We start from the raw sequence: 11874 nt of genomic DNA on the forward strand, positions 1-11874 counted from the left end.
ATTTTACTTCGTTTTCCGTAAAATTTACTTTTAACTATAAATAACTTTTACTCAGTGATTTTTTGGATATATAACTATTTTCGGCTCGACAATTAATTAAGTACGTAATATTGTTTTTGCTTAAAACGAAAATTCTTTTTTTAAAATCGGTCTGTTGACTCCATCTTTACAAGTACGAAAAGAAAAAAAACATTTAAAAGTTTTATTTGTTGTTGTTGTTCACGTCTATTCTAATATGTCAATACTCAAAAGAAAGTCGGAACTTTTACGCATGGTGACAATTTTCATTCAATCACCGCGTTGTTCGACATTTCGGTTTCAAGTAGTGCGAGTTAAAAAATTTCTTTTCGATTAAAATATTTAAATATTTTAAGATAATAAATTACTAATTATTACCAGCACTTTTACGAAATCATTTGTTTATTTATTTATTTATTTATTTATTGTATGATTTATTATTTTATTTTTATTTTCTGCGAACCTCATTTCTGGTCGCCATTTTGAATTTAATATTAAACGCTCCACCTAATTCGAATAGAGATTAAAAAATAAAGTAAGTATCATTTAAATTCTTTTCTTTTACGATTATTTAAAAAGTTGACAAACATGCATATTAACTAATTCATGGGTGGCCAACGTAAATAGGCCGTTCCATCAAAGCCACGTAACTTGCTCACGTCGTAGCATAAAGTATGGATTCGTGCAATTTAATAGTTGACTCGGTAGAAGTCATGGTTTTGAACACCGGCTGATCATAATATTTTCGATTACTTTTTGATTGTGTCTGAAAGATTACAGTTAATCTCTCAAAGAAAAAAAAGTGTGTGAAATGAATAAAAAAAATACATGGAAAAAATCTTATCGCAAATCTGAAAAAAAAAAAAAATTTACGTAAAAAATGCGGTAAAACTATACAAACACCGTGACAGCGAATTACCCCTACCCCTAACCCTAACCCCTAACCCTAACCCTAACCCTAAACCTAACCCTAACCCCAACCCTAACCCTAACCCTAAACCCTAACCCTAACCCTAACCCTAACCCTAATCCTAACCCTAACCCTAACGCTGTCACGGTGTTTGTATAATAATACCAAAAATGCAGTATAGAAAACATCGTGTTTAAATTTTTTCTGCCAAGTTATGAGTTTTGGGGAATTATTTCCAAGTAAACTATTAAGTTAAAGTCTTAAGATAATGAATTAATAAAATAAATGTACTTAACCTTTGCTAAAAAAGCTAATAATTATCCAAAAATGGGCAAGACTGTAGTTTAGGTGGAAAAATAATCTCAAACCCCTTATCACATAAAAGGAACTAATTTCCCTAATCACCGGTACGTTACTATGCCAATAATATATAAACAATAATATAGGTATTTCAGAAGTTGTTTTTGAAAACTACTTTTAAAAAAAAGAAAAAACTTCTATTTATATTGCTTTTAATTAAAATAAAATAAAAAGGTTTTCGTAGGTTACAATTATAAAACGTTCTATTAATATTTAAACGTTTTATATGTTCCGTGTTGTTGTTTTTTTAATTGTACACAATGAATACCTTTCTTTAATGATAAACAATACATAAATAGAAATAATGAATCATCAAAGTTTAAGTTTAAACAATATCTTTTTAAATTTTTACTTCAAAATTGAGTCACGTGATTATTATTAAATCACGTGAGTAGTTATAAACGATACAAATTAATATTAACCGCGTGTAATCTCTTGCAATTTGTTATTTCTCTATTTCAAATTTAAATTTATTAATTAGAAAATGTTCGGTACTTATGTATTTTTGTTACCGTGCTAAAAAAAAGGTGCTTAAGATATAGTGAAACATACGGTTTAAAATTAAATAATTTAACATTACAAAATGTTGTTTAAAATAAATAAGTAAAAAATGAGAGAAAAAAAGATATTGTGAAAAAAAGATCGTGAAACGTTTTAAAATAAATAAGTAAAAAGTGTATTTTCTTTCAAAAACAACTTCTGAAATACCTATATTATTGTTTATATATTATTGGCATTTGTAAAAATTATGTGCTTCCACCTAATAATTTAATTTAAAAAAGTTGCTTATCATGAAACGTTCTCTTTAAAAAAAGATATCATGAAAAAAAGATTGTGAAATGTTTAAGGGATCATGAAACAAAGATCGTGAAACGTTTTACAATAAATAAGTAAAAAGTTTTTTCTTTTTTTTAAGTTGTTTTCAAAAACAACTCCTGAAATACCTATATTATTGTTTATATATTATTGGCATAGTAAAATACCAGTGATTAGGGAAATTAAAAATACATAAGTACCGAACGTTTTATAATTAATAAATTTAAATTTGAAATAGAGAAATAATAAATTGCAAGAGATTACGCGTGGTTAATATTAATTTGTATCGTTTATAACTACTCACGTGATTTAATAATAATCACATGATTCAATTTTGAATTAAAAATTTAAAAAGATATTGTTTAAACTTAAACTTAAAAAACTCTGATAATTTATTATTTCTATTTATGTATTGTTTATCATTAAAAAAGGTGTTCATTGTGTACAATTGAAAAAACAACACGGAACATATAAAACGTTTAAATATTAATAGAACGTTTCATAATTGTAACCTATGGAAACCTTTTTATTTTAATTAAAAGCAAATAGAAGTTTTTTCTTTTTTGAAAGTTGTTTTCAAAAACAACTTCTGAAATACCTATATTATTGTTTATATATTATTGGCATAGTAATGTACCGGTGATTAGGGAAATTAGTCCCTTTTATGTGATTAAGGGTTTGAGATTATCTTTCCACCTAAACTACAGTCTTGCCCAAAAACGTGCCAGCTGTAGCAACGAGGTTGTTTATTAATGCCAAATAAATCATGGCAGCAAAATTCAAAAAAGTATGGGAGCACATAAAAACTTGGTAATCCAGCATATTTCTCGATGTATACAGGATTTTATTTTAAACTTAAAAACAATATAATCATATATTTATTTATTAATTAATTATTGATAATTGAATTGTAATTTATTTATTTATTTGAAAAATGATACTTTAAAAACAAAATATTTGATGAATTGTTCTGTTCACAAATACACAGAAAAATGTTTAAAATATGGATTTTTTAGTTTCCAAATTATGAAATAAAAGAGTAAATAAATAGCAAAATTAATTAAATTTAAACTGCATAATAATGACGAATCTAGTACATTATACTGCATAATAATGACGAATCCAATACATTATACTGCTGAAGAAATTGCATTTAATTCTTTGACGCCAGAGAAATTTCTGTAAGTATTACAATTAAATTATTAATTAATTATTAAATATGTGATTATATTTTTTAAAATTAAAAAAAAAATTCTGTATATTGTTTGTATATTGTTTAAAATAAATAAAAAGCGTTTATTATGAAAAAAAAAGGTTCTGTTTATATTGCGTATGTTCTTATTTAAAACTGTTTACATAGTAACATACCGGTGATTAAGGAAATTTGGTTCTTTTTATGTGATATAGGGTTAGAAAGTATTTAGCCAATCTTGTCTCAGGGAATATGCCAGATTGCCAAAAACTTCTACAGACATATCTGAAAATGACAGGTATGTGCAAAATGAATGTTGATGCTCAAAACTACTGAAAACCATAACAACATAATACATTTTCACTAAGATACAAATAAAAATAATGGTCTCATTATATTTTGTGATCATTATTGGATAAACACTGAAAATTTCATACAAATTGGTAAATTTCTTGATTTTTGGTGAATTTTAAAGTTAAGAATAAAACAATGAAAAACAAGAATAAAACAATGAGAAACAAAAGAAAACAATGAAAAAAGAAATCAAAAGAATAAAACAATAAAAACAAAAGAATAAAATAATGAAAAACAAAAAATAAAACAATAAAAACAAAAGAATAAAATAATGAAAAACAAAAAATAAAACAATAAAAACAAAAGAATAAAATAATGAAAAACAAAAAATAAAACAATAAAAACAAAAGAATAAAATAATGAAAAACAAAAAATAAAACAATAAAAACAAAAGAATAAAATAATGAAAAACAAAAAATAAAACAATGAAAAACAAGAATAAAAAAATGAAAAACAAAAGAAAAAATCAAAAGCAGGTCAGTGAAATAGGTCCATAGGCGAACAGTACTAGGAAAAAGATTTAATGATGGCATCTGCATTTAAATTTAAGCACCGATAGAGAGTAGGAGAAATTGTTGATTATGGTCGTAGCTAAATGAATGCTTTTTGTGACTGTTGTACAAACAAAAAACTTAATGCAAGCCAGCTAGTAAAAGGATAAAATTCTGTTATTGTTTATTTGTGCAACTGGGACTATTTTTGGACTTTATATTCCCATGAAACTCCCTTTTACAGGGAAGGCCAGTTCAGATATAAACCACATGTATCATATTCAATATAAATCAATTTACTTTCATTTTATTTATAAACTAGCAGGTGGACACCAGACTTTGCTGTTCATAAAATATGCTTAAATACATTTTAATTCATGCAGATTTTGTATTTATTATTGCAGAGCCAATTCTCTATCGAATATAAAATCATATTTTTCAGTTGTTTTTACTTATGAAGTATTCCATTTCAGCTTCCAATTAATGTCAGGCCATGAGGAGAGAATATGGACTATTTCAAAGCCTTCCTGGTTTTAGTTAATTGACTTGTTGGCTTGTATATAATTATGTTCTTTTTTTATTTATTTATTTTTTTTTTTGCCTGTGGAGTATTTTATTTTTTCCTCCAGATAATGTCAGATCATCAGGAGAGAATATGCACTGTTTTACGGCTTTCCTCTAAACAACTTTTTTTGCATATCAGCTTTCCTCACTGATGTGAGACCCATTATCTAAATTGCATTTAAATGAAATGAAATAAATAGGTAAGATCACAAGAAAATATACTGTAACATATTTAATTGTCAAAGGGAAATTATGTTCTCAGTTACTTTAGTAACTTTGAGGGATAAAAACCTATAATAGAACATTTGAATATCTATGTATCTCATATAGAGTTCAAATATTAGCTCCAGGAAGGGTGCTCTTGATTCCTGAGAACTTTAACTGAAGTATTATGAAACAAAAAGGAAAGATTAAAATCTTAAAATGATCTCTTGGTTGGAGTTACTGAAAAAATTAGTGAACAGTAAAATGTAAAACAGTAGAAGGCTCCATCCTTAGCAAAAACAAATAAGAAAATAAAACCACTATTATTGTAAAGAACATGGAATTGTTTTTAATGTATAAATGTTTAATTATATTTCTTTTTTATTCAAATCAGTTAGTTACAACTTTTCAGAAAGTTTTATAAAAATTCAAGGCATCAATTTTTTTTAATAAACACAAAAGTGTCAATTTTAGCCATTTTAACCTGAAAGGTACCCCTAGGAGGGCAACCGGAGTTTTCCCAGAAAATCCGTTCTGTTACTTTTTACTCATATCATGTTTAATGTTTGCAAAATTTCCAAAAATTCCAAGTCGTAGTTATTGAGAAAAGTGCGGACAGACCAACCGATGAGGGTAAATGTACAGGTCCACCCTCCTTTTGTTGGGGAACTAAAAACTATTCACTATCAGAAAAATACATCTATTTAACCAATGCATATTGAAAACCTTGTAAAACTGTGATATTCTTTCACAAAGAATAAACATGGAGACTATTGTTAAAGAGAAACCTTATTCTGAATTACACATAGGCATTATTGATTCAAAACCATACAAAAACACAAAAGAAAAAAACTTTTGCTACATAGAAATTTTTGGAATTATGCACTAGTTCAGGTACAGTATTAAAAAATAAAATAATTAAATGTAATTAATACATTTTAATAAATAATAACAATAATGAAAAACATAATAGCAATAAATAATAATAATAGTTAATAATGAAAAACTGACTTAGCCTTTTAAAGATATTTATTATCTTTTTACTTACTATTATCGTTATTATTATAATGATAATAGTAAGTAAAAAGATAAATATATTATTATTATTATAACGATAATAGTAAGTAAAAAGATAATAAATATCTTTAAAAGGCTAAGTAATGCATTGTTTTATTATGAACGTTTAATAATATTTTTATTTATTATTTCATTCACAGAAAACAACTGCACAAAGCCATCTCATAATTATTTACCACTGAGAAATGTTCATATTCTGTAGTTGACCAGAATTTTTACAAAGGATAAACATGGAAACAATGGCTACAGACAAACCTTATTCTCCTGATTCAAACTTCTTATTAATTTAAAATCATGTCTACCAGAAAATACAACAGAAAAGATGATTCACTGTAAAGAATGTACATCTAATTTTGTAAGAAACACTGATTTAACCTATAAATATTGAAAACCTTGTAAAACTGTGATATTTTTTCACAAATGATAAACATGGAAAGTATGGCTAACGAGAAATCTTGTATTGAATTATGCACAAATTCGAATACAAACATTACTGATTCAAAACCACATGACAACACCAAAGTAAAAACTCTTACTAAAGAGAAACTTTTACAATTATGCACGAGTTCAGATACAAAAATTACTGATTCAAAACAGCAATTATGTACTAGTTCAAAAGCACGTGTACAAGCAAAAAGAAAAGAAAAAACTATTCAATGTCAAGAATGCACATCTACTTTTGTAAGAAAAGCTGATTTAACAAAACACATGCGAACACACACAGGTGAGAGACCTTTTTCGTGTCAAGTTTGTGGGGCTGCATTTTCATCGGTATCCAACTTAAACCAACACAAACGAACACATACATGTGAAAAACCATTTTCATGCCAAGAGTGCGGATCTTCTTTTTCGATGAACACGAATCTCAAACAACACATGCGCGTACACACTAAGGAAAAGCCGTACAGCTGTGAAATATGTGGATATTCATATTCAGGAATGTCATCACTGAAAATACACATACGAAGTCACACTGGAGAGAAACCATTTTCTTGCGAAGCATGCGGGACTTGTTTCGCTGACAAATCATCTTTGAAAAAACATCTCCGTACGCACAGTGGGGAGAGACCATATTCATGTGAAACTTGCGGGTCCACCTTCTCATGCAATTCTGATTTACAAATACACATAAGAAGACATACGGGTGAAAAGCCATATTCTTGTCATGTATGTGGGTCAGCATTTACAGCAAACTCAACATTAAAAAAACATATCCGAACACACACTGGAGAAAAACCATATTCTTGTCACATATGCAGTTCTTCATTTTCAGAGAATACTAATTTAAAAAAACATCTACGCATACACACTGGAGACAAGAAAGTACGAGATAAACCATATTCTTGTCAGGTATGTGAAGCTGCATTTTCATGGACCTCTTCATTAAAAATGCATATACGAACACACACAGGTGAGAAACCATATCATTGTGATTTATGTGGATGTTGTTTCACAAACAGCTCTGGATTAAAAAAACATTTACAAACACACACAGGTGAAAAAGCATATTCTTGTCAAATCTGTGGATTTGCATGCTCGTCTAATTCATCATTAGCAGCACATATACGAACGCATACTGGGGAAAAGCCATTTTCTTGTAACAAATGCGGCATTTCATTTTCTATGAACGCTCATCTAAAACGACATTATCTCACGCACAGTGGTGAAAAGCCTTATGCTTGTGACGTTTGTAGCTCAAGATTTGCACAGACTTCACATCTGCAGGAGCACAAACGCAGGCACAGTGGAGAGAAGCCGTTTTCTTGTGAAGTATGTGGTTCTTCTTTTACGACCAACCAACGCCGAAAACAACACATGCGAACACATACTGGAGAAAAACCATATTCTTGTAAGATATGTGATTTAGCATTTTCCTTCAGCACTGGTTTAAAGCAGCACTTGCGAACACACATTGGACAGAAGCCATATTCTTGTAAGCTATGCAAATCTGCATTTTCAGAAAGTTGTGAATTAAAAGAACACTTAAAGATACACATTGTAGAGAAACCATATTCTTGTGAAAGCTGTGGTTCTAGATTTTTAAGTCGGTCGCATTTAGAACGGCACATGCGCACACACACAAATGAGAAACCATATTCTTGTGAAATATGTGGTTCTTGCTTTTCAGAAAATTCTTCATTGAAAAAACACATCCGCACACACACCGGAGAGAAGCGTTATTCATGTCAAATATGTGGGTTGGCTTTTTCTGAGAGTTCTTCATTAAAAAACCATCATCGAACACATACGGGTGAAAAGCCATTCCATTGCGAACGATGTGATGCTTCATTTATACGAAATGCTGATCGAACACGACATGTACGAACGCACACTGGTGAAAAACCTTTTTCATGTCACGAATGTGAAGCAGCATTTTCAGACAACTCCAGCTTAAGACAACACTTGAGAATACACATAGGGGAGAGAACTTGAATGCCTACTAGACACTGTCCTCTAGTGTCTAAGGTCTCTCTGTACAAGGATTTGTCAGAACAACCTGGCATGAGGATACTTTTTCCATAGAAGTAAACCCTGACCAAACATTCAAAATCACATAGTATTCGCTGCCCAAATAAGATCTCCTTACTATGGTTAACCCACATTAGCTTTATAAGGAATAATGCCCTTCTCCAAGTGATGTTACCTCAAGTAATTGCACGAAGCTGGATAATTCTTGTTTTGGAATCCAGTAAGACCAAGAAACCAAAATAAAAGATTACTATATAATATAATGGTTAATTGGGGAGAGGAAAATTATGTTCTCAATTTCTTTACTAATTCAGTGTTTGAGCGATAAAGAACTTTAATGGAACATTCAAATATCTATGTATCTCATATAGAGATCAAGTGTTAGCCCCAGGTAGCGGGCCCCTTGATTTCTGAGAACTTCGACTAAAGTAAAATGAAACAAAGAGAGAGAAGGCTTATTTTTGTGTCTTGTGTAGTTCTTCATTTTTAAGTAAATCTCATTTACAAAAGCATATGCAAACACATACCACAGAAGAAAAAGAAAAGACACTGGAACCTTAAGAATTCCAAAATTCATAAGTTCATTGTAAATATATATATTCATTGAAAATTTGATATAGAGAAATTCTCTTCTGTATCAATATTTTTATATTTAACATATTTAAAGGTTTTTTTAAGGAAGGTGCGAGTTTTGATAGACACGCCAGATAAATAGTAAAGTTTACAATAAAAAAGATAATGTGACTATATTACCATGTTGCAGGTAATATATTTTTCCAAAGTCATAATACTCAGTTAATTTAGAAATTTATCCTGTACAACAAATATGCATATATAAGCATATACAGATACCATATATATATATATATATATATATATATATATATATATATATATATATATATTATTACATTTAGGTAAACAAAATTACCATTAACTGGAACAATAAATGTACTTTTTCAGCTTTAAAAGACTTCATCAGGTAAAAAAAACATGTTTTTCATTAAAGATCATGCTTCAACTAGGACCAAACACTAAATTGAATGAAATAAAACTTTGCCAAATATGTGATTCTACATTTTCCTAAAGCATTGGCTTAAAACAATTTAAGCTTAAGCCAGCACTTGAGGAAACACACTGGGAAGGCATTGAAAGAGATGGCTAGAATCCTAAAATGATCTCTTGGTTAGACTCACTAAAATAGGGGTAAATGTCAGACATCTGGTTGGCAGGAAAGAACAGTTGGAAATAAGTCATACACCATCCACTATGACTACGAAATTCCTACAGCTACATACCTAGAAAATGAGGCTATTAAACCTGACATAGTGATATAGGACAAGAAGGAGAAAGTGGCAACCCTAGTTGAAGTAAGCATCCCTAATGATGTTGGCCTTAACAGAGCAAAGAGGAAGAAAATAGCAAAATATCAAGGACTTGTGTACGACATGAAAAGAAACTGGAATCTTAAGAAGGCATCAATCATACTAGTCATTAAAGGAGCAACCAGGCTAAGAAAAAGAATTTCAAAAACTATCTGGTGAATATACCTGGTGAACCAAGTGCAAAAGAATTGCAAACAATAGCACTTAAAGGGATGGTTAGAATCATAAAAGATCTCTCAGTTAGAGTAACTAAACTAATGGGAAAATTTTGGGCATCCGGTAGAATGTCCCATCCCCAAGAAAACAATATGATAAGAAAATTAAAACAGAAAAAAAGAAAAACTGGAACCTTAAGAAAATCTATTACAGAACTATATAAATAAAGAAAACTCTGTAGACTGACTGAAATGAAGATTGCTACACTATGTTCAGGAGAAAATGATAATGGCTGCCCAAAATCAAGGCTTGATGATGAATGCTTTTAAGTAAAAGAACACTTGAAGGAACAGAGCCTTAGTATAAAAGGAATTGTACACACGGTTTTTCTGAGTTTCATAAGAGTTTGAGTTTTAAATTTCTTAGGTGTAAAGTAGACCAGTTTCCCAGCTTAAGACGACACTTGATGATACACATAGGAGAAAAGACTTATTCTTGTGTTTTGTGTAGTTCTGCATATTTAAGTAGATCTTATTTATAAATACACATGCAAAATTATTCCACAGAAGAAAAACAAAAGGAACTGGAAAATTCAAGTTTATCATAAATGATTATTTTATTTTATTGAAAATTTGATGTAAAAATATTTTTTGTATCATTATTTTTGTATTTAACATATTTTAAAGGTGTTTAAGGAGTTTGCGAGTTTTGATGGATGCACTGAATAAATGGTAAAGTTTACAATAAAAATGTTACCCTGTTACTCATCATGTTGCCAACAATATATTTTTCCAGTCATAAGACTCAATCAATTTAGAAATTTATCCTGTACAACGAAATATGCATATATAAACATATACACATACCGACTTATCATTAGTCGTAACAATAAACTACTGTTTCAGTCTTAAAAGATTTCATCAGGCTACAAAAACATTTTTTTTTTCATTAAAGATCATGCATTGACTAAGACTAGAGGCTGTTTTTGTCATCTGGTAATGTCATTTTAGACTGAAACTGCATATTTATTGTTACGAGTAATGGTAATTTTGTTTATCTAAATTGAACAAATGCTATTTTTATTGAGTACAGACAGGAGAGAAGCCTTATTATTGTGTATTGTGTAGTTATCTCATTTATTCAAACACATACCACAGAAGAGCTGACAAAAATATATCAAGACCTTTCAAAAAAGGAATCTTGACACACATCAGTGTGCAAAGTATTTTCTGAAAGAACTCTCCCAAGAATATGAAGAAGGTTCCTTGGACTGGTTCAAGAGTGGAGCTCTCCACCACGATCAGGAGAGGGTTATAATGACTGCTCAAGATCAAGGATTGATGACCAATGCATTCAAGAAGATGTCAGGTCTAAATAACAACAATAGAAGCAGGATCTGCCATATGTAAGTGGAAAGTGTGAGCCACCTGGTATCAAGTTGTAAGGTTCTTTTGGGGGTTGTTTTGGCTACTATTTAACGAGACATGACAGTGTGCATAAGTCACTCTACTAGACCATCTGTAAAAAACTAAACATTCAATATGAAAGAACTGTTATAAACAAAGCATACGCCACACATTATGACCATGTAATCTCTACAGCCACTTACCTAGAAAATGCTGCTGTAAAATCTGACATAGTAAAATGGAGTAAGACAGAGTGGCAACCTTGGTTGAAGTGAGTGTTCCTAATGATGGAGATCTGAACAGAGTTGAAAGAGAGAAACAGACCAAATATCAAGGTCTAATATATGATATGAAAAGAAACTGGAATTTTAGGGAGATATCAATCATCTCAGTGATTATAAGCATCATAGGGCTTATGAAAAAGAATATTAAAACTTATTTAACTAGTATTCCTGGCGAACCAAGTGCAAGA

The 11874-nt window shown here is 29.8% G+C and overlaps 1 protein-coding gene across 1 annotated transcript; it reads left to right on the top strand.

The window, feature by feature from the left end:
- Positions 1 to 488: 488 nt before the first annotated feature.
- Positions 489 to 8663, top strand: LOC145242442 (uncharacterized). Its single transcript, XM_080105495.1, has 2 exons — positions 489 to 553; positions 6127 to 8663. The coding sequence occupies exon 2, from the start codon at positions 6407 to 6409 to the stop codon at positions 8417 to 8419; it is 2013 nt and encodes a 670-aa protein (XP_079961621.1). The 5' UTR covers positions 489 to 553; positions 6127 to 6406; the 3' UTR covers positions 8420 to 8663.
- Positions 8664 to 11874: the final 3211 nt, after the last annotated feature.

This window comes from Euprymna scolopes, chromosome 21 (assembly GCF_053919585.1).
Source record: "Euprymna scolopes isolate OS-2025 chromosome 21, ASM5391958v1, whole genome shotgun sequence".
Classification (NCBI taxonomy): Eukaryota; Metazoa; Mollusca; class Cephalopoda; order Sepiida; family Sepiolidae; genus Euprymna; species Euprymna scolopes.

What these genes read in the sequence shown, in the direction of transcription:
- LOC145242442 (XM_080105495.1), top strand. Translation starts at nt 6,407, where the DNA reads ATGATAAACATGGAAAGTATGGCTAACGAGAAATCTTGTATTGAATTA.